Source organism: Panthera leo, chromosome C2, assembly GCF_018350215.1.
Source record: "Panthera leo isolate Ple1 chromosome C2, P.leo_Ple1_pat1.1, whole genome shotgun sequence".
NCBI classification, from domain to species: Eukaryota; Metazoa; Chordata; class Mammalia; order Carnivora; family Felidae; genus Panthera; species Panthera leo.
In genome coordinates, this window is record NC_056687.1 from 113,153,103 (window position 1) to 113,176,839 (window position 23,737).

The following is a 23,737-nucleotide window of genomic DNA, read 5'->3' on the forward strand; positions in this document are numbered from 1 at the left end:
CCCCACCTCGTGGTCATTTGAGAGTCTGTTCTGTGCAGGGTTCCTCCACACAGACCACAGAGACAAGCAGGTGGACAGTCAGTGATTTAAGCCGTTGGTATTCCTTGCTCATCCAGTCTTCGAGGTTTCTTCTTCCCTTGTGTTTCTTCTTCCTTTCTGTTAGTACTTCCTGCCATTTTTCTTTAAAAGGCTCACTTTGGAAACCGGAAGTTTCTGTGTAGGGCACCTTGGGGGCTTTCCAAATCTGTTCCCTGTTCAGAAAGTTTAAAGCTGTCTCTTCAGCACCTTGTGAACTGTAAACACCCCAGATTCCCAGTCAAATTAATCACTGCCTTGAGCCGAGGTTTCATTCACCCGCTGAAGGGAGGGAGGATCGTGTCGGTTTAGCAAGCTGAGGTAAGAGCGCGAGAAGGCAACCACAATACTGATTAGATGCACCCTGTGGCTGTGGTTTGGGGGTGCGCGGTGTCCCTCGGAGGCCAGCTGCACAGGGGCGGCATGGAGGAAGCAAGCCCTGACCCTGGTGAAGGGCCACGCGTGCTGGCAGTTTCACCCGCTGGTCACCGAAGGGAAAGGACAAGGTCGGATTTCTACGACAGAAGAACCACCTGCAGGGGCCGTTGAGGAGGGATAGACACAGAGATCGGTCAACTTGCAACAAGACCATTTTGCAGAAACTCACCCAGGAGGAGAGAGGCTGACACAGATAGTGGAGGATGCAGAACTGTTTATGAGGCAAAGTAGTTGGGATTCAGCATTTGGCCAAATGTGAGGAGTGGGGAACTGGCTGTCACTTCCGTGTTCAGAGTTGAGTTCAGTCTCTTTCCCTTTGTGCAATAGCTTGAAGAAACTCTCCTGTCATTGGGTGAAAGTCTGTTCTATTGTACCTCAGACAAGCCACCTGAATGTCAGGAGGTGGGTGAGGGGTGAGAGGCCAGAATGCAGGACTAGAGCCTCAGAGGTGGGGCCCACAGGTCAGTGGGGGCAGTGGGAGAAGCCACAAGGAGGTCTAGATGCCTGAGGGGTGCCTCAAAGGGAAGCCGAAATCACCCAGTAAATACATGAGGAGTCAGGTCACCTGTCTTCAAACGCGGGATAGCTGATCTTGCTTGTGGTCACACGGTGTGGCACGGATGTGTGCAAGTGTGGGGGTGCACACATGTGCACATGCACACACAGTCTGATCTTAAGGAGAAGTGGAGAGGGTTCAAAGATCTTCCCTTTCTCCAGAAAGTTCCACCCTCTTCTCTTTTCTGAGACATAAAATCCCTTTATTGGGGTGTGTGTATGTGTGTGTGTGTGTGTGTGTGTGTGCATGTATATGTGTGTGTGTGTGTGTGTATAATATACTTAATAAATAAATAAATGAACATATATATATATATATATATATATATATATATATATATATTATTTGGAGAGAGAGAAAGAGTATGCACAGCAGGGGAAGGACAGAGATAAGGAGACAGAGAATCCCAATCAGGGTCCTGACCATCAGCATAGAGCCAGATGTGGGGCTCGAACTCATGAATGGTGAGGTCCTGACCTGAGCCGAAATCAAGAGTCGGACGCTTCACCTACTGAGCTACCCGGGAGCCTCAGGGAAAAATATATTTTACTATGTAATTAGAATTAAGGATGATATGGTCCCTCTAGGGGAGGTGTATATCCAAAACCTCTTCATGTTTGTACAGCATCAGTGATTGCTGTTGGAGCCTTTTCTAAATGGCTGATTTTGACTGGGGGAAAAGCATGACCCCAGGAAGAACCACAACTGACCTTTGACTTTGTGAGAGGGTGAAAGGGCACAGATTTTTAAGATGAGGGTGCCAAATGTTAAATTTTGCCAGATTTCCCAATAATCAAAATGCTTAGTTAAGAAGAGACACCACTGTAACAAATTTAAGCAAAGAAGTGAAATGTATTGAAGAAATGAGGTATCTCCCAGAGTACAAAGGCTTGCTGACTTCCAGGGCTCAGAGAAGACTCCAGGACCTGAGGAAAAGTGGAAAGTCCCTACACACCTCGACCACTAACTATCACCATCACCTGACCCTTGAGTCCAAATGCATGTTTCCAAAGGAAACAATCAAGCCTCTTCAGGACAAGATTCTGCGTCAGGATCACCCAGCTGTGACTGGGATGTGTCATGTGCGACATATGGCCCCTAGAGGCTCCCTCTGTGAGAAGGTCAGTGAGATCAGATTCAGGGAAAGTACAGTGCACAAGGGTTCCCTCCATCCATTACTTTCCAGTAATGTAGCTTTTTCTTTATTAAAGCCCAGGCACTTCTTGGGGCGCCTGGGTGGCTCAGTCGGTTGAGCATCCGACTTCAGCTCAGGTCACGATCTCACGGTTTGTGAGTTCGAGCCCCGCGTCAGGCTCTGGGCTGATGGGTCAGAGCCTGGAGCCTGCTTCCGATTCTGTGTCTCCCTCTCTCTCTGCCCCTCCCCCATTCATGCTCTGTCTCTCTCTGTCTCAAAAATAAATAAACATTAAAAAAAAAATAAAAAAAAAAATTTAAAGCCCAGGCACTTCCTCATGACGCTTCACACCCTCAGTCATCACAGAAGGGAAGCTAGGCAAGGGTTCTTTCTTGTGACGCGATGATGCTTTCTTCCATGTGAGGAAGATGAGGCTCACAAAGCTGAGGAGACCTACCCAAGGTTACATACAGACTAAATAACGGAGGCAGGACTAAAAACCCATGCCTCCTGAACTACAACACCAAATATGTGCCTGTGGGCGTGGGTGTGGGTGTTGGGGGGTGGCGGCAGGGGAGATGAGTGACTGCACGGTTAGGAATGCATGAACAACGGGAGGGTGGGTGTCTGGATCAGAACCACCAGACCTGAAGGAATGTGGTCACATGGATTCCCACACCAAGCTGTTTCCAAGAAGATAGGGAGGAAAAGGGAAGAGAAGCCAGAATGCAGATGGAGGTGAGGGAAAGGCAAAACATTAAACTCAGATCCGGAGGGAGACTCCTGGAGTCTGCATACGAACATAAATGTAAACATAAACAGCCATGGCAGAAGCTAGTCACTGTGCCCCAACAACTATTCTGCCCTAACCGTGTAGTAAAAACATTCCTAGGAGAATGAATGGCTGCCCAGCTAAGGACTGTATTTCCAAACTCCCTTCCAATTAATGGCCACATGATTCTGGCCTGTGGAAGAGAAGCAGAAGTGACACAGGGCAAAATCTGTGTCATCCCCTTAAAGGGCATGTCCTTTACCTTTCTCCCTCTCCTACACCCTGGAATGCAGAGTTGACCGCAGGAGGCGAAGCAGCCATCTTGAACTATGAGGTGCAAGCCAAGCATGAGAATGGCAGAGCCACACAACAGAAGTAACTGTGGCCTGAGGCCCAGGTGCCTGATGATTGAGAAGCCACTAGACTAATCACGGAGAACCCAGATTTATTTTCAGGTCCAAGAAATAATTTTACAACAATTATATTGAAGAAATAATAAAATGCCATGTATCATGCATAGTATCATAGTAGGCACCTGGTACATGGTAAATGTTTCCATGATGGATGCATAGGCTTAAAAAAAAAAAGTTGATTTGACTAGGGAATTAGTGGTAATTTCTATGTCTTCTTTATTTATCTAGTTTAAATTTTCAAATGATCGTATATCAATAAAACGTTTATTAATAAAATGTATTCCATTAATTGAAATTTTTAAATGCTTGGAACTTTTAACACAACCATTTCTCCCCAAGGAGTTTTTTTGTCATAGGAAAGTTTGCTTCGAAGTATTTCTATTACAAATTACAGCTACAATGGCTGTAATTATATACTTTTGGCACTTGTATGAGATTTTTCATAAACGAAATTCCTTTTAGGTACAAATTTTTGATCACTGGTTACAAACATTAAATATTTTAAACTTTCATTATAGAAAATTTCAAATAGATCCATGATTAGAGAATGTAATATAATGAATCCCTATGAACCTATTATACATTTTCAGCTACTGACTCCTGACAATTTTTTTTTTAAATCTATATGTCCTCACCCACTTTTAACCCTCCCCAACTGGATTAATTTGAGGCAAATTTCAGACATCACATCATTTCATTCATAAACATTTTGGTACAGATCTCAGGATAAGGACTCTTCAAAAAAAAATGATCATAATACCATTATCACACCTAAAAAAATCAATAATTCTTTATTTTTAAACATGCAGTGTTTAATTTCCCCAATATCTCATAAGTGTTTTTTGCAGGATCCAGATAAAATCCATAGATTGCAATCAGTTGATGTCTTTAACGTATCGGTTACCTGGAGTTTTATGGAAAAGACCCTTGAGCTTCTGGTTCGTTTAAGCCACAATTATTTGGGTTCTCTGTCATATCAGGGACATCCTAGAAGCCCACCTCTTCACTAGGCCTGTAGGAGTCTTTGAATCCAGAACCACTATAGGTCTCAACTCCCAGGACAAACCTGTGACTCCTTACCCTGGTCCCCAGACCTGGACCAATGCCGAGTGAGGGCAGGGCCAGAGGCCAGCGTCCCATCCTGTCTTGGGCCAAGACGTTTCTAGTTTTTTCAGGGCACCCATTATCTAGGGCAGTAATCAGGATTCATTGAAAGTGCCAGATTTCCTGTAAGAGCAGCCCAGGCGTGGTTCACCTGAAGCCTGGAGTTCCCTTCCCAGGATAAGAGGGAGCTGTGCTAAGAATTAGTCAATTTGTAAAATGGAGTTACAGGGACCTAGGAGACAACCTAGCTCAGGGGTCAGCAAACTTCTTCTGTAAAAAAACAGATAGTAATTACTTTAGGCTTTGCAGTCTTCATGGCCTCTGCCGAAACCATTCAATTCTGCTACTGAGTGTGAAAGCAATCACAGAGGGCAGGTAAACAAGTAAGTGTGTTTGTGTTCTGATAAAACTTTATTTGTGGCTACAAATTTGAAAATCATTGTTTTCATGAAATAGTTTTGTATATCATTACATAGTACATCTTACAACTATATATTGTTATATTATACTATGATACCATATGTTTTGTGTCATGAAATATTATTCTGTTCATTTGTTTTCACCCATTTAAAAATGTAAAACCACACTCTTAGCTTACAAGCCACACATAAACAGACAGCAGACCAGATTTGTTGGCCAGTGGGCCATAATTTGCCAATCCCTGACCCAGCCGACCTTCTCATCTCTTTTACTGGGACTTCAACTGAAGACCAGAGAGATGAATGGATTCACCCAAGTCACACAGCATGCTGATGACAGAGGCCAAATTAGAACCCGAGCTTTCGTCCCTTAAAAGGCACAAAAGAGTTGAATAATACGCACGAAGAGTATCCTCAAGAACCATTTGAAAGGCCAAAGACAGGGAACCAAAGCTTACATTCAATGCCATATGGATACGTAATGACAACAGCTAGCCTGACAGCAGTGCCCGTCTCCTAGTAACCACAGCCTCTCTGATGAAAGATTGCTCTGACTTGTTATTTATAACTTATTTCCCAATAGGGAGGGTGAGTGATTTGTTTATATTTAGTTACAAGAGCCAAGGAAATCCTGATCTGCCATCTTCGGAGAGACACAAACCTTATAGCCACAGCTGCCAGGAGATGGGTGAAAGCAAAGAAAACTGCAATGCACAGTGTTGTCCCTGTTACCAACAACAAGGGTCACATATAGCAATTACTGACTGCCTGACACAAATAACAGATGGTGTGAGGGGAGACGGGGAGGGAAGGGATGCGTTCCTATTTATACTCTACGGAGGCAGTCATTATGAAAAACCTTTCTGCACCTTGCTCATTACTCGGAGCATCTGTTAATTTTGCCTGGCTTTTGATTTCGTTAGCATTGCTTTGCTTCTGGTTCCTGGAATCACATTCCTGAGAATCAATTCTGCTGTCTCTGACGGGGTTTTCTTGGTTCCATAGAAAACTGAATCATCCCAAGTCCAGGGAAAGAGTACAAAGTATCACCAAACCCCAAATAGCCTATAAATAAAGAGGGCTCAAGGACCTGAGTCAAGAGATTCTGGGTGGCATTGTGTAGAATTGACAAATCAGAGATGGTAAGCACTGAAGGGGTTATCAGGCGATTATCTAGTGTTGTCCAACATCTTATTTTGCCTCCTCAGGCCCAGGGAGGGGTAGTGACTTCCATAAGATCACACAGCAGATTCAGCAAAGCCATATATCATTATTCCCTGTTCCATGACCTTTCTGACCCTGAGCAGCCTCTAAAACAAGACAGAAAATATCTCAAAGCAGGCAAGTGTGAAACACCAACAAGATCAATTGATGTGGAACCTCTACTTCCACAAATATAAACAGACGATTATGTGTCATTGCACAATCGTAGGAAAGTAGGTGAAAAGTTATGTTTGTTAAAGAATGAGGAAAACAAGGGGCACCCGAGTGGCTTAGTCGGTTAGTCATTCAACTTGGGCTCAGGTCATGATACCATGGTTCATGAGTTTGAGCCCTGCATTGGGCTCTGTGCTGATAACTTGGAGCCTGCTTCAGATTCTGTGTCTCCCTCTCTCTCTGCCATTCGCCTGCTCGCACTCTGTTCTCTCTTTCTCTCGAAACTAAATAAACATTAAAAAATAAATTAAAAAAAAAAGAATGAGGAAAACAATAATCCATCTCATTTGTATGGTGTTTTTCAGTTTAAAGAGATCTCTCCTCCCCCTGAGTTTTGTAACAACCCTAGCCAGGTGGCCAGAGGTACTAGAAATTGGCAGCAGTCGTCCCCATGGGAAGAGAAATGGCCCAAAGTATTAAGTACTTGCTATGTGGTGCTATTCGAAATGCTTCTTAGGTATTAATTAATGAATTCTCATCATGAATCAATGAGATAGTTAATATTGTACCTATTTCACAAGAGTAGAAACTGAGCACATAGGTGAAATGATTGACCCAAGATCACTGCCAGCATGTACATGTAGTGGACATACCCTAGCATGACCCTCTCCCCCCTTACAGGTGTATTGTCCCTCCCTTGAGTGTTGGTGGGAACTATGACTTATTTATCAATGGGACATGGGATAAAAAAGGCCATAACATAATGATATAGGGATCAGTTCTCCAAGACAACAAAAATAGTTCTTATGCACCTAACAACAGAACATCAAACTATGCAAACCAAAAACTAATAGAACTGTAAGGAGAAATAGATGAATCCACTATCATAGTTGGGAATTTCAATACCTCTTTCTCAGAAATGAAAAGATCTAGTAAGCATAAAATCAGTGAGGACATAGTTGAACTCAACAGCACCATCAATGAACTGGGTATAATTAATATCTATAGACTGCTTCATCCAACAATAGCAGAATGCACATTCTTCTCAAGTTCATATGGAACATTCACCAAGATAGGCCACATTCTGGGCAATAAAACACTCCTGCCCAGTTAACTGGCTGACCTCTCAGAGTTGTTACAAAACTTACCAAATTTAAAAGAATAAAAATCAGGGGCACCTGGTTAGTTCAGTCAGTTAAGCATCCGATTTTCTCTCAGGTCATGATCTCATGGCTCATGAGCTCGAGCCCCACATCGGGCTCTCAGCTCTCAGCGCAGAGCCTGCTTTGGGTCCTCTGTCTCCCTTTCTCTCTGCCCCTCCCCGCCCCCCCCAATACATAAACATTTGAAAAAGAAAAATTATACAATGTCTGCTCACAGACCACAATGAAATTAAACTAGAAATCAGTAACAGAAAGATAGCTGGAAAATCCCCAAATATGTGGAGATTAAACAATGCACTTCTAAATAACACATGAATCAAAGAAGAGTTTTCAGGGATGCCAGTGGGTTGAGTGTCCAACATCAGCTCAGGTCCTGATCTCACGTTCATGGGTTTGAGCCCCTATCAGGCTCTCTGCTGACAGCTCAGAGCCTTGAGCCTCTTCATATTCTGTGTTTCCCTCTCTCCCTCCCCCTCCCCTGATCAGACTCTGTCTCTCTCTGTCTCTCAAAAAATAAAATAAAATGTTTTAAATTTTTTTTAAAAAAAGAAGAAATCTCCAGAGAAAGAAAAATATTTTGAGCTAAATGAAAATGAAATGTAACTTACATGTGGGATGCGGCAAAAGCAATGCTTAGAGGGAAATTTATAGCACTAAATATACATATATCAGAAAACAAGGAAGATCTAAAATCAATAATCCAAGTTTCCACCTTAGGGAATTAGAAGAAGAAGAGCAAGTTAAATTTAAAGTAAGGAGAAAAAACTAAATAATAAGAATTAGAGCAGTTGAAAACAGGAAATCAATAAGGGAAAAAAAATCAATGAAACCAAAAACTGGTCCTTTGAAAAGATCAATAAAAGCAATAAATCTCTAGCCAGGCTAACTAAGAAAAAGGGAGGACACAATGGCTGATACTAGAAATAAAAGAGGCGACATTACTACAGATCTCACGGACATTAAGAGGATAACAAAGGAAGACTATGAACAACTCTATGCTCACAAATTTGATAATCTAGATGAAATGGACCAATTCCTTGGAAGATACAACCTGCCAAAACTCACAAGAAGAAAGACAATCTGAATAAGCCAACAGAATATGGCAAAGGTGATGGGCTATCATCTCCATGATTATGTTACCCTTATACAGCAAAGGTGAAAGGATTTTGCAGATGTAATTAATGTCCCTAATCAGTTTGACTTTGAGTTAACCAAAAGGGAGATTATCCTGGGTGGGCTGAAGCTAGTCAAGTGAGTTCTTTCTAAGGAAGCTGGGGCTTTCCCCAGAATCAGAGACTTGAAGCAGCAGAGACTCCCTTTTTCTGCTTGTCTGGAAGAAACTAGTTCTATAATCACAAGGAAATGGGTTCTGCCACAACTATATGAACTTAGAAGAGGAACCTGAACCTCATGGGAACTGGAGGTCACCTTGATTGCACCTTTGTGAGACCCTGAGTAGAGCACCCGTTTATGCCATGATGGGGCTCCTGATGCATAGAAACTATGAAATAATAAATGAGTGTTGTTTTAAGCTGCTAAATCTATGCTCATCTGTTAGTAATAGAAAACTAATATAGTAAAGAAGCAAAAATTCCTACCTAAGCAGCCTGACTCCAGGATATGTGCTTTAAATGCTGGTTGCCAAGTTGTTTTTGACACCAAGTGAAAGTTTTTTTTTTCCCCGACACCAACCAGTTCTCCAATTCTCCAACTAGGTGAACTAGGTGTCCAATTATAATTAACTCAATTCTGATATTAACTAACTAGAGTTCAAATCTGTGGGTTGAAGGGCTCAGTTCCACAAAAATGTTTTCAGTTCAGGCTCCAGTCACAAGTATCAGATCATTCTGATTAACTGGCTATAACCAGGGCTTCTCATGACTCCCTCAACAGAATCAGTGATTTGCTAGAACATCTCAAAGGACTCAGAAAGCATTTTACTTACATTACTAGTTTATTATAAAGAATATAAATTAACATGTAGGTGAAGAGGTACACAAGGTGGGGTTCAGAAGGGTCTCAAGTACAGGAATCTCTGTCCCTAGTGGAATTGGGGTATGCCACCTTCATGGCAAATGGATGCTTAGGAGTTTTACAGAAGTTTCATTACACAGGCATGATTGATCATGTCCTCGGCCATTGGTGATCAACTTGATCTCTGGCCCATATCCCCTCCATGGAGGTTGGAGGCTAAGGTTGAAAGTCCTAGACTTCTCATTAAGGCTTGGTCTTTCTGGTGACAAGTCTCCATCCCAGAGCTATCTAGAAGCCCAGCCAAGCCTCATTAGAACAAAAGATGGTCCTATCACTCTTGTTACTCAGGAAATTCCAAGGACTTTAAAGAGCTTTGTGCCAGTAACTGGGGACAATGACCAAATGTGTATTTCCCATTACACTACACTGGTCTTTAAGGTCTTTCAGATGAGGAATGGGGCTCACACCAGTGACTAAATTGATCAATCAAAGGCCACACGGACTGAGGGACTGTTTGCGACCAATATCTATATTTTCTCACTTTCGGACTTTGACTTCTGGCTCTATGATGCCCATGATGCCACTGTCAAAATATATAAAGCCATGAAAAAAGAAAATGTTTAAAGGAGAATTAGTTTTCAATTTTTTATTTAAATTCTAGTTAGTTAATATATAGTATAATATTGGTTTCAGGAGTAGAATTTAGTGATTCATCACTTGCATATAATACCCAGTGCTCATCCCAACAAGTGCCTTCCTTAATACCCATCATGCATCTAGTTCATCCCCCTACCTACCTCCCTTGATCAACCCTCAGTTTGTTCTCTTATTGTTAAGAGTCTCTTATGGTTTGTTTTCCTCTCTCTCTTTTCCCTTCCCATGTGTTCATCTGTTTTGCTTCTTAAACTACACATATGAGTGAAGTCATACAGTATTTGTCTTTCTCTGACTTGTTTCGCTTAGCATAATCAATGCTGTTAGCCTCATCCATGTTGTTGCAAATGGCGAGATTTCATTCTTTTTGATGGCTGAGTAATATTACCGTGTGTGTGTGTGTGTGTGTGTGTGTGTGTGTGTGTGTGTGTGTATCACACCACATCTTCTTTATCCATTCATCAGTTGATGGACATTTGGGCTCTTTCCTTAGTTTGACTATTGTTGATAGTGCTGCTATAAACATCGGAGCTGTATGTACCCCTTCGAGTCTGTATTTTTATATCCTTTGGGTAAATACCTAGTAGTGCAATTGCTGAGTCATAGGGTAGTTCTATTTTTAAAATTTTTTTTTTAAAGAACGTAATTTTATTTATAACATATGATGGTTGTGGTGGTGGTTTTTTGTTTTGTTTTGTTTTGTTTTGTCTCCCTTTCTCTATTTTTAACTTTTTGAGGAACCTCCATACTGTTTCCCAGAGTGGCTGCACCAGTTTGCATTCCCACCAACAGCATAAGAGGGTTTCCCCCTTTCTTTGCATCCTTGCCAACATCTGTTGTTTCCTGTGTTGTTAATTTTAGCCATTCTGACAGGTGTGAGGTGGTACCTCAATGTGGTTTTGATTTGTATTTCCCTGATGATGAGTGATGTTGAGCATCTTTTCATGTGTCTATTAGCCATCTGGATGTTTTCTTTGGAAAAAATGTCTATTCATGTCTTCTGCCCATTTCTTAACTGGATTATTTGTTTTGGGGGTGTTGAGTTTGATAAGTTTTTTATAGATTTTGGAGACTAATTCTTTATCAGGTATGTCATTTGCAAATATCTTCTCCCATTCTGTAGGCTGTAAGGAGAATTTTTAACATATAGGAAGTAAGAAAACATTGGTTAAAGATTAGGAGTTTTCACATAAGTCATATTCATTATGATTCCATGAAGTGAGTCAAAGGAGCCACAGCACATGAAGCTCAGAGAGACTGACTAACTTTTCCAAAGTTATGAAGTCATGGGGGAGGCCTTAGAACTTGACCCTGAGCCTGACACCCTCTTCTCCTCACTACACTACCGAAGAACAAAAAGAAAATATATCAGCCATCTTCTAGTTTCTATGGATTGGCAGAGTTCTTTTAGGAAGGAATGCAATCAGGAAATTTCCATCTTCACAGAAAGTAGAACTAAAGAGAATGAATGATAATTAAAGCATAAAGGATTTAACTTAATCCTAAGGAAGAGCTTTTCAGGGGTAAGGTTAATTAAACACTAAAGAGATTTTGCTTTAAAAAAAAATCAAAAGGTTCTAAAAGTTTATTTCTAGATTTCTGTCTATGAATCATCATAAGAAAACAGCAAGAAGAAAGTCTGGGAATAATTTTGCCAGCTAGTCAAAACCTTTGCAAGCCCAGCATTTTCAAATTTGACTATAAGGCTGATTGATCAGTCATAGCTTTCTGGGAAACTACAGTAAATGTTAATAACACTAAATTTTTACATACTGATGTCTATGTTTGGAAGAGATACTAGCCTCTCTCATGAAATCATTGGTATTATTTTTTTAAATTATCCACAAAGAATACAAATGGATTCAGACCACAGGTTTCTGCATTTATGTAGTATACTTCCTTCACAGATGAGTGATTTTGGACCCTCCACCAACACCCACTGCCCCCACCACATGGCTGCAAAACCTTCCTTCTCCCCAACTATCCTTGCTTTGCTCTTACTCCTTCCTTTTGCTGCTGCAGACCTCTTGCTGCCTGAGACTCTGTATTCAGCCCCAATCCTTTGCTGCAGTGGGGAAAGTCTTGGAACAGGAGTTTTGGGTGATTTCACATGCCATGAGGTAGGGAAAAAGGCATAAGACTGTAGAAAAGGACAATCCCAGATTCCACATATTTCTGTACCCCTCCCCTGCCCTGTCCCTCCAGCCTGGCCCAGGATCCCCCAGTCCCATTTTTTCTTTGTACTTCATTTCTTACACCCAGGCCTCCTGCTCTAAGTCTTGATACAATGCCCAAGAGAGTGGTGGCTCCTCTGGATGTGGTTGAATCACATTCTTGACTCTTGGTATATTCCAGAGGCCAGCCCTTTCTATCCATAGAGCCCTAATCAGTATCCAACTGAAAATGGAGAGAATGGTAAGGAAGTAAAGGCAGCACTTTCTTTATTAAAAAGAGTAGAACCATGAATTCCAACTTGAGAATTAAAGGAATAAGAGAGGTTGAGCAAGGGACGCTTACAAACAACAATGAAAGTTGGAATATGTATCTAAAGTCTTTAAAATGACCATGCCATTTGGGGTGCCCGAGTGGCTCAGTGGGTTAAGTGTCTGACTCTTGATTTCAGCTCATGTCATGATCTCATGTTTCATGGGATCAAGCCTCATGTCAAGCCTCTGTAGCACAGAGCCTGCTTGGGATTCTCTCTCTCTCTCTCTCTCTCTCCCTCCCTCCCTCTCTCTCTCTCTCTCTCTCTCTCTGCCACTCCCCTGTTCATGCACGCATGCTTTCTCTCTCAAAAAAAATAAACTTATAAATCAATCAATCAATCAATCAATCAAATGATCATAGCATTGGATTCAGGCATTCCACTTTTGGGAATTAAACAATGGGAAGAGAAATAAGGTCTAAATAAGTGGAGTAGTATACTATTTTCATAGATTAGAAGTCTTAATATGGTAAAGATATGAAAGTATCCCGACTTCACAGATGAATAAACTGAGGTACAGCAAAGTTAAATAACTTGTCTAAAGTCATACAGATAGCAAGAGGTGAAACCATGACTCAAAACTAAGCAGTTGGGACCCAGAGGCCATGCTCGTAACCACTCCACTGTCTTGTCCATCTCCTGTGAATGTACTGCCCGCTGAACCTCTGTTCTCATAGCATTTTCCTCTCTCAATATGTCTGTTTCCACCACTGGAGAGAGCAGGAACCTCATGTTATTTACCTTGGCCTTTCCAAGTGCCTGGCACATAGGAAATACCCAATATATGTTTATGAAACCCAACAGAACAGTTTATTGGTAAGCTGTCTATTCACCAACAGAATTTTCTGTAAAGTAGGACATAGCCATAGACAAAAATACACAGATTTAATAATGATTCTTAAGAAAAAGGCAGCTACTCTCCTTTCTTGGTTTGGGGTTATTAAACAATTTAAATGGCAGATCCAGAATTTACTTTTTAATGTGACTTTCTAAATAAAAAATTCCAAGACATTTCTCATCATTATTTGAGAGCAAGGATCACATAATTTCTTTTTTTTTTTTCCTATACTGGGAGTGCCTAATAAATATTAAATACTGATGCTACCACTAAAACTATAAAATTATAAAGAAGGGAACAGAAAGGCTTTAAAAAAAAGCATTTATGGCTAGAGAAGGGAAATAAGAAAGGAATTATTTATGCCTCTTACGTTTACAATAAAAATACGAAATCCAATGGAAGCTTATGGGACTTGGGAATATGAAATGGTTAAGCAACCACCAAAAGTTAAAGAAACCAGAGGCAGAGACTTCCAAAGCAAAGCAAAACAGTGGACACCTAAATCCACCTCTGGTTTCGTTAGTGACTTGCTATGTTTCGAGGTCTTTGCAATATTTTATATATATATATATTATATATATATATATATATATATAATATAATATATATATATATTTTATATATATATATTTTATATTATATATATTTTATATATTATATATATATATAAATATATATAAAAAAATATATATATAATATATATATATAATATATATATTATATATATATTATATATATATATATTATATATATATATCCCCTCAGCCCTGACTACTCAAATCATAATAAATCCAAATAGCCTCTTTGCCTTGACCCCTTCACATTCTCGGGATTTTACAAAACTCGTGGTCAGAAATGTTCAGAGAGAAAAATGACCTCCTGAGATTCAATTTTGATATTCAACCAAATCAGAGGAGCCAAAAACACTTTTACTGGTAACCAGTGTTTGTTTTTGATAAACACTATTACTCAGGGTTCTCCAGAGAGAGAGAGAGAGAGAGAGAGGAGAGACCTTCTTTTTAGGGAACTGGCTCACAAAAGACTGGCAAGTCTAAAACGTGCAAGGCAGGCCAGCGGGATGGAGACCCAGAGAAGAGTTGATGCTTCAGTCTTGAGTCTGAAGGCTTTTTAGAGGCAGAATTCCTTCTTCCTCCGGAGACCTCACAGTCTTTTCTCTTCAGGCCTTGCAGCTGATTGGTTGAGGTTCAACCACATTTTGGAGGATAATCCACTTGACTCAAAATCTACCATGTAAATGTTAATCACATCGAAAAAAACAAAAAAAATAACTTCACAGCAACACCTAGATTGGTGTTGGACCAGATTGATGTTAGGCTGGGTTCCATAGCCCAACAAGATGACACAAAAGATTCACCATCACAACAATGGACATTCTCTATTATTTATTGCAGCTACATTTCATACAGCCAATAGCACGTGACATAATTTTAGACTTGTCCCTGCAACGAAGCAAACCGGCCCTTTTTCAAACTGTGTGCAAGACTTCTGCGTACTAAGCCCTATGCCAAACATCTGTTGGACAGTTTCTTCCTTGGCCTGCATATTATCCAACAGTAGTTAATATGGTTTTTAGATAATCAGCAGAACGGCTCTTACCCAGCCCTTGGCTAAGTATTTCTGTACCACAAACACTTCCACAGAAGCACGACAGCACAAAGTACTATCACATTTCACCAGGATGGTATCCTTCGTCAACTAAATTATCCCAATTGCTTTGATACAGAAAAAGTAATTGCAATCCTTTTGTTTATAAGCGTGTGTCTCAGATTAAACGTTCACAGCATCTGTACAGAGAGCAATACACAAAGTATTCCACCTCTAATGAAAGTTTAATCGTGATCTGATGGCAGGGGCTTACAGAGAGCCCAGAGCAGCATCCGTGTGGTGTGACCTCGATGGTCCGAAGAGGCAGAGCTTTTCAGCTCGCCGTCCGCAGACCAGCGTCTTTCGTCCCCTCTGCCAGACCTCTGTCTCCCAAGGAAACAACTCCCTTCTTCAGTTCCCCGCATTACCCAAGGGACTATGCAAGTCTCGGACCAGGAACAAAGCTCCCGGGAGCTGGATTTAGAGGAGATAACTAGGAAAATTTCATTTCTTGACAAATGGCGGGAGATCTTTAGTTATCGCGGGTAAGATGTTCTTGTTTTCTCGTTTCTCTAGAACCTGAGGGATTTCTGGTGTGTAAGCAAGCAATCAGCTTTTATGTTGTGCTACATGAGAAGTCTCCATTATGGGTTTACATTTAAAATGCTTCGGGTATAACCATTTGTAGAGAGACACTGCCCTAGCAAGGTTGGGTTTGAGGAGGTTTGTGGGATGAGTAAGAGTAATTTCCTTGATGTTTTCTCTTTCATTTACAGGTTGGGAACCAATAATGCAACTCCTCAGGTAATTACTTTTCTCAAAGCCAGTGTGTTTTCCTCTCGTTGCTTCTTCAAACAATCACATTAACAGCATAATCTGCATTTATTTTACTCACAGAATGTCACTCAGGCACCCAGCATTTAATGTGTGAACACATAAAACTAGAAAGCCCTTTGAAATCTTTTCTCATGCTTTCTTTTTTCATGAAAATCCCTTCCTACTTTTAAGAGTACTTTTCATCACTAAGAGCACCATATGGTTATTATTTTAGAAAAAAGTAATATTAGAATCTAGAGTTCTTAAACTTGTGAAATAACACTAGGTTCTGATAGCCAAATGCTTCAGTGTTCGCGAAGAAAAGTGATTTTGAAAGTACCATCATCTTTATTCTGCTTCTGAAAAACTGTTTTCCTTCACATTTTCAAATAAGGGAAAGGTGACCGAATTCAGGTGTTACAAGGTATTTTAAAATCTGTTATACATTATAAGATGAAAGATATCTCATGTAACCTGAAAAGGTTAGAAGGTAATGAACTTGGTATTTCAGATATTAATTCAGTCTCTGAACAAACACGGCACAAAATATTAGGGTGATTTTCGCATCACTAATATATGATATGATCAAACAACTGAATTATTAATATTTTAACGGTAACACTAAAGCATCTTCCTACAAGTGACCTGTAATCAAAAGCCTTATTTGTGCTAAAACTTTCTTAACCATAGTCTAAATTAGAATCAGGGAGATAATGCTTCCATTTTAGTCCTGGAAGCATTAAATGGAAATAGCTACCATTTGGGAGAATAGAATATTCAAAAGATAAAACAATCTTTGAAGGGAAAAAAAATTATAAATGTCAAGTTACGCTTTATACAGGGTGAGGGAAACCCATTGCCACAAATGTAAAGATTTTCTGTTTGATTTACAAAATGCATCATATCCCAATAGTAGTCTGCCATTGGGATGCTGTGTTTCTGAGATAAGAGAGCATCTTTGCCTCTAGGAATCCAGAAAACTAAGAAGGCAGTTTCCTTCATGTTTTAGCTACCAACAGGGCAGATCTGTTTCATGACATCAGTATAGAAGTTAAGTAAACTGGAAGAAGGGTTGATTCTAACATATTTAAATGCCATAAGAATCAGTCAAGAAAAGAAAAAGTAGATTTTTTTTTTTTCCTTAAAAGGAGGGGATGGATTTTTTTAAAGAAAAAAAAAAAAGATTATACTCACTTCTTAGGGAGCAGGAATCTGAGAGAATTATCAGGAGGTAGCCTGACTTCCTTTATCGGCCAGTTAAAAACACAATGAGAAACATCGCGTATAGACTGGAAAGACTCAATGTTTATAAAATGTTGTCTTCTCGAAATAAGAGACAGTGACATTTACATTTTTCTCTAAACATAATTTCAAGTCAAGGTCTTGATAGCATTAATTATGTTTCCATAGTTACATTTAACCTCTCCCAGCCACATAAAACTTGTGAGAAACCCCTTTGACACAGACACTGGGATTTTCCTTCCTCTTTTATTGCTATTTATCACCATTTTCAGATGTCTTTCAAAGGGACACAATATTTTCTGAACACTGATTTTTCAGAGAGAAAGAGAGAAGAGAGGGAAAACAGGTCGTCACCAGCTCTGTTTGCTTTGTTTTTTGGTGGTGGCATTTTACACAGAATCATGACGGCAACCATGTATCAGCTGATGAAACTGAAAATGCAACAGGGATACCTCAGCCCAGGGGACAAGGACATTTGCCATCCAGTAGCCTTTGTTCTATCCCCAAACCCTCTATCATCTCTTCAAAATCAGGCGGCTCTCCTATCTCCCTGGCAATGGCCACGGTAAGTATAGCTTGTCAATTAAACATGAAAGGAAACGTAATCTTCCCCCAACAACAAGGCTGGGGAATCTTATCTCCTGTCATGTGACAGTATTATTGAAGATAAGACTACACACGGTTGTTATTGGTAAAGGGAGAATATAATTAAAATGACTTATTTATGGTGTTTTTCAAGGACACTGGTGATGTTACAGTCTTTTCCTCCCCAACTCTGAGAGTCTCTCTATTCACTTCCTTTGTGTGACAATTAAATTTGAGGTAGTGAGGGAGTTAATTTCAAATAAGTCACTCTATAGTGTGGGGTAGGGCAGGTGACGAGTGGTATAAACAACCATGCATAAAGCCATGCAGCTGTGTAAGGCAGGACCCTGTCTGTGCATGGGCAGGAGGGAGGGAGGTGAAGCCCTGTGCTGGGCCTGGGCCTGGTCAAGGAGCTGATCTCAGGAAGAAATGTTTTCTGGGGCTGCCGAATAACATCCAGGTTTGAAAAGAACCTAAGGATCTGGAAGCTACCGATCCCAGGGACCATTTGCTTAGTTCCAAACCTGATGAGTCGGAGCAAAGACCCCCACCAGCCGAGGCACAGACCCAGCTAGGAGGCAAACTAGCAGCATCTCATTGGGTCAAACAGGACAAGGCTGGAGGCAATGCCTTGGCAAATGTCTGAAGGCCCAGCTGTCAAGGTCAAAGAGGCGTGATTGGGCACTGGGGAAGCTAAGGCATGTATCAAGCCAGGGGAAAAGTACCAGCTAGGGTGAGAGATTCCTTCAGTTAGATTGCACCCAAGATAATTCTTTCAGTCGTAGTGAAACTCACGGCTTCTCAGGGCCATTTTCCCACATTTACCCTGTCCCTTCAAACTCCACACTACATTCTGGAGCCTCACACAGAGACTTTTCCTGGGGACCCTAAGAACAAGAATTGGAAGAAGCACTTCCTTCCTGAGGGCATGCCACCCTACACCGGGGCAACCTTGCAGAAACCACCGAAGACTAGCTTGGTCACACGGGCGAGGACCAACAACACTTGTCCTACAGTTAGGCCCGTCCTGTACATCCGGTTCCACAGTCTGTGCACTGCACACAGGGTCCCTGAGAGGGATGAGTGGGGACTGGAACCACTTCTGGGGAAACCACACGGTCTCCGTCTGCTTTCTTTCTTTTTTTTTTTTTTTTTTTAATGTTTATTTATTTTTGACAGAGAGACAGAGCATGAGTGGGGGAGGGGCAGAAAGAGAGAGGGAGACACAGAATCCGAAGCAGCCTCCAGACTCAGCTGTCAGCACAGAACCCGACGCAGGGCTCGAACTCACAGACCGCGAGATCATGACCTGAGCTGAAGTCGGATGCTCAACCAACTGAGCCACCCAGGCGCCCCTCCATCTGCTTTTTAAGTTGGCTCTGGCTGTAGTATTTCCAACGCTGAATATAGCCTTCCCTTAAGGTCCTCAGATGGGACATCATCCAATACAGGGTCCCGCGTTCTTTTTTATCATGCATTTCCTCACAGGCTTCATAGAGCGACTCTCTTTCCTGTCATATTTGCAGTATAAATGTACTTACGGGCCCACTGTTCTTTCTCATCACAAATCTCTCTGCCTCAATCCACCTTCCCTCTTTTGCTCAAATGCCAGATGTCACAGGAAGATAGGTCAGCAGGGCTCTCATGAGATGCTGCACCGGGTCATTGGCCTCACAGCCCCTGGACAGTGCCTTAACTTGTGTCTCATGTATCTAGTGAATGGCTCACATTTCAGGGAATGAAGACAGGTAATGAATACGTAATCCTGTTAGAGTCTCCAGCCTCCGTGGTGATTCTGCCTAGAGTGGACTATAGCACCAGACGTTAGAGTGACTACCTGTATTTTAATGGATGAGATAATGTTTTTAACAAACAATCTTTAATAAAAATGTATTACTGGCTCTGTAATGAATTTCTACGGTCATTTTAGAATTTATACACAGTGGGACAGTAGGCCACCTTGTCTATGAATACAAGACAAAACTATGATAGCATATTGGCATTTGCCCATATAGGCTTACAGAAATTCTAGAAGGCTTCAGATAATGTAACAGAGCCAGGAAAGAGTAGGGCAGGAGACACGGTGGGAGGGAGTTTTCCCTCAGCATACCTTTTTGTACTCTCTGGATTTTGAACCATGTGAATGTGCAATCTATTTTTAAAAACTCACATAGAAATTTTAAAAACAGGGGGAAAAAAAAAAAAGCATTCGCAGATGTTTCCAAAATCTTCTGGTTTCTCTTTATACTGTGGAAGCAAGAGAGTCTCGGTCTGAGACTTCTCTACCAACACAAACGTGGTGTGATTGCAGACCTCCCCCATAACTTTTCCAAGGTAATTCTCTCCCTCTGGAAGAGCCTGGGGGACAAAAGAATCAGACCACTGTAGCCTGAACCCGAGTGGATGGAGTGTTAAGGAAGTCCCAGAAGTGGAGATAATCGATTTTCTTCTTAAAAAAAAAAAAAAAAAATTTGAATTTATTCCCATTATGTGGGCCAGATGATAGTGTGTCCTTTAAATAGCAGTAGCATTAATTAAACACACCCTGGGATTTCGAGATGCTGAGCCTTGGGATTCTGAACACGTGGATTCCAGGGGGGCGATTTGGAAGCCTGACCAATTCTAATCGAGGACGTTTCAGCCGTGCAGCTGCCTGGCAAATTATCAGAGCTACTGAATCCTAATACTCACTTGAGAATGCCTTTTGTTGTCATTCTGCCATTCTCCTTTCCCTCCCTGTTGAGGGTAGGGATGCATGGGATTTCCTGACTTGAGCACACTCACTCCTTGCTGGGATTCTGCTGAGAAAGGAGGGGGTGGGTGGAGCACCCTACGAATCTTCTCCCTCCCCAGCTCTTTTATTTCTCACCCTTTGTTGCCCCATTTCCGACACTGCAGCCTTCTGCCTTCCCCCAACCTAACATCTTACCGTGTGTGCGAATGCCGGCCAAGGCTCCTGGCCCAGGTAAGGTTGTGGAGAAGGTAAGCATCCTCCTCCCCTCTGCTCTTCCCCCAGCACCTCCCCGCCCTTACCCCAAACTGCCTGCCTTCCCTCCAGGGCAGTTTCCCACCCTCCTGCCCAACCAGGCCCTTCTCCAGAATCCAGCCTGGAACACAAACCCGTAGCCTCTTTTATCCGCAGTCAATAAACAAACCCCTGGTGTCTTTGCAATACTAGCCAGCAGGATGGTATTAAACAATGCAATGCCGGGAGATCAAATTATTCTGGCGGAGCCCCAGAGGAATGAAGCTCCAATGGAGGATGATAGGTAGTGGGGTGGCTTTTTGGAAGCCGGAAGCACAGCCTGGTGCCCCAGCCTAAGGCCTGGCCAACAGTCAGACCTCAGGAGATGTTTGCTTAATTAATTCACTGCTCTGGACAATCCCCTAGAGCCACATCTCAGTGCAGGGCAATGGGTATCATCCAGGTGCTCCTTCAGAGGCACTCCACCCTTCCCCAACCTGCTTTCTGCCAAGACTGACCTGTAGGGACTCCATCACCAGGGCTCCCTCCTCCTCCGGCTTCCTATTGAGTTTGAACAATGGGAGCCTTAGAGGGGGCCTGGAGGGAGGAAAGGGAAAGAAGACAGGCTGTGCACAGCTGGCGGAATCCCTCTCCTCTTCTGGAAGCTCTTTCCCCAGGACTCTGTCCTTTCTGCTTCAGGTCCCCCCTCCTCCCTCCTAGCCCCTCCAGGTCTACGGGAGATACTGTTGCTAGCTGTGGGACCCTGCGCTGGCCACTGTGGTTTCCCCACATGCCGTCCATATCTTTGTAAATAGTCCGTTTTAAACTTTCCTCAAGTTAATTATCCTGACTTGAGCGTGCCATCTGTTTCCTGCTGGGACTCTTACCATACAAGTCAAAAGGCTTGCATTTGGGTGCTGGAGCTGCCATTTACATACACATAACGGCTCTGTGTCCCAAAGCTTTTCATTGTAAAATGAAAGGGCTGAATTAGATTGTTTTAAAATTCAGCAACTACTGGGGCACCTGGGTGGCTTGGTCGGTTAAGCGTCCGACTTCGGCTCAGGTCACGATCTCGCGGTCAGTGGGTTCGAGCCCCGTGTCGGACTCTGTGCTGACAGCTCAGAGCCTGGAGCCTGTTTCAGATTCTGTGTCTCCCTCTCTCTGTGACCCTCCCCTGTTCATGCTCTGTCTCTCTCTGTCTCAAAAATAAATAAACGTTAAAAAAAAATTTTTTTTAATTCAGCAACTACTTCTGGCCAGCCTGTTGTGCACCCGGCACTGTACCAGATGCTGAGGAATCCATGGTGAACATGATCAAGCCAAGAATCTACCACTCTATTTGACAGGCTAGGAGAGAAACGTTTCTTAGGTTTTGCTAACTCGAAAGTCTGATTCCATGATGAGCCAGTAATTTCTAAGGAAAGAAATGATGTAGAGAAGAAGCTTCAGAAAATTATTCTATCTCAGGTTGGGGATGTGGACAGGTGCAGAGGTGGGAGAGGACAGGATGGGCAAGGTTGTCACAGGGAAAATAGAAGCCCAGGGACCAGAGAAAAGGCAGTCAAGGAAAGGAAATTAAACACATCAGGAAGAATGATCCAGGACCTCTGTCTTCGGGGGTGTATGTGTGTGTGAGTGTGCGTGTGTATGTGTGTGTGCATGTGTGTGAGCATGTGCATGTGTGTGTGTGAGTGCATGAGTGTGTGTGTGTGTGTGTGTGGGCATGCGAGATAATGATCATCATTATCATCATCATAGCAATCAGGAAAGAGTTATTCATTACAAATCCTGGAAAACTAACAAAGTGAAAAGAGAAAAACTATAAACCATGCTTGTGTTAAATAATAATGATCATTTCAGTCATTTATTAGGACCATTTACCATTTGTGTCCAGTTACCAGGCAGCACAATGACATATGCATATTACTGAATATAAGCCAGGCTAATCACATATATCATTTATACTTTACGATGAATCCTGCTGAGTGTGCCTGGGTCACGGTGGGCAGTTTAACTCACATAGTCATTTGTGACCCAGGGTCAGATATTCAGTCTCTTTTGGGAACCTCAGGCAGTCCAGGACCGGCTTTTCAAGTGAAAATAGTTGTCAGCAGTTGACTTCACTTGGGTCTTAGTGGGTCTTGACAGGGGCTCCCTACAGCATCCCTGCTCGCCACAGATTCTTCCATGCTATTGGGTGTGCGGGTCAGACTGCTTGTAAGGAAGCCTGGACTTGTTGCAGAACCTCTTCATACCCTGTGCCCACTCACAACTGGTGGCGTTGTAAGCTACCCAATAATTAGGTCAGAGCAGCACATCAAACTCTGGTTTAAGTTGCCTCTAAAATCCAAAGAAAGCCAAGAAGCATTGTATCTCCTGTGTAGTATTTGGAACACGGTGCGACAATTGTGCCTCACTTGTGGAACAACGTGGTACCCCAGTGCTCCCCTACGAACCTCACTGATTCAGCAGCCCCTGGACTTCTGGGGGTTTATCTCCCAACTCCCTGGCATGCATGTGTTTTATCAATGTGCCTAAGGTGCTTATCGCCTCCCACTTCTTGGATCCAATTAGTATAATGCCGCCTCTCTGTTCTAAGTCGGACACAGGTGCATCTGGATGGTGACACTCCCTAAGTTGGAAGTGACATCCAGCAACCAAAACAGGAGCTTGGTTTGGCTGGCAGAGTTGTTTTCATTGAATTTGCATTCTAAGCCTTCTTAGTCTCAACAGTTTTAATCTCTCACATTCATACACGGCTTCCCCTCCCCTCCTCCTGCCAGGCTCTGGTCTTTTTTCATCTGTGGTGGGGCTCTGTTCCCTACAGCATTCCAGGGCAGACAGGTTGTGTGTTCATAAAGGGAGAACACCTTGCATTTAATCAGCACTTAACGGTTCCCAAAGCCCTTTTCCATATGTCTTCCCATTCAATAATAGCCGTGATGTGGGCCGAGCAAGGGTTGACCCCATTTCAGGATAAGCAAATAAAGTCTTACAGAGGATGGGCAATCAGTCCAAGTTCATGCGGTCAGCGAGGAGCAGAACTGGGCTTCTCAACACAGGAGTGGGGAGTGCTCAGTCTTTCTTCTGTGCTGTGCAGCCTTGATGTCATTTTCAG

At 42.2% G+C, this 23,737-nt stretch overlaps 1 protein-coding gene across 1 annotated transcript in view; it reads left to right on the forward strand.

Annotated features, from left to right (window-relative positions):
• Positions 1–15,446: 15,446 nt before the first annotated feature.
• The window catches only part of MINDY4B (MINDY family member 4B), a 37,473-nt gene continuing 29,182 nt past the window's right edge, over positions 15,447–23,737 (forward strand). The window contains exons 1-3 of the mRNA XM_042903003.1: positions 15,447–15,553; positions 15,785–15,812; positions 17,464–17,631. Coding sequence (XP_042758937.1) covers positions 15,447–15,553; positions 15,785–15,812; positions 17,464–17,631 — 303 coding nt within the window. The remainder of the gene's footprint in view (positions 15,554–15,784; positions 15,813–17,463; positions 17,632–23,737) is intronic.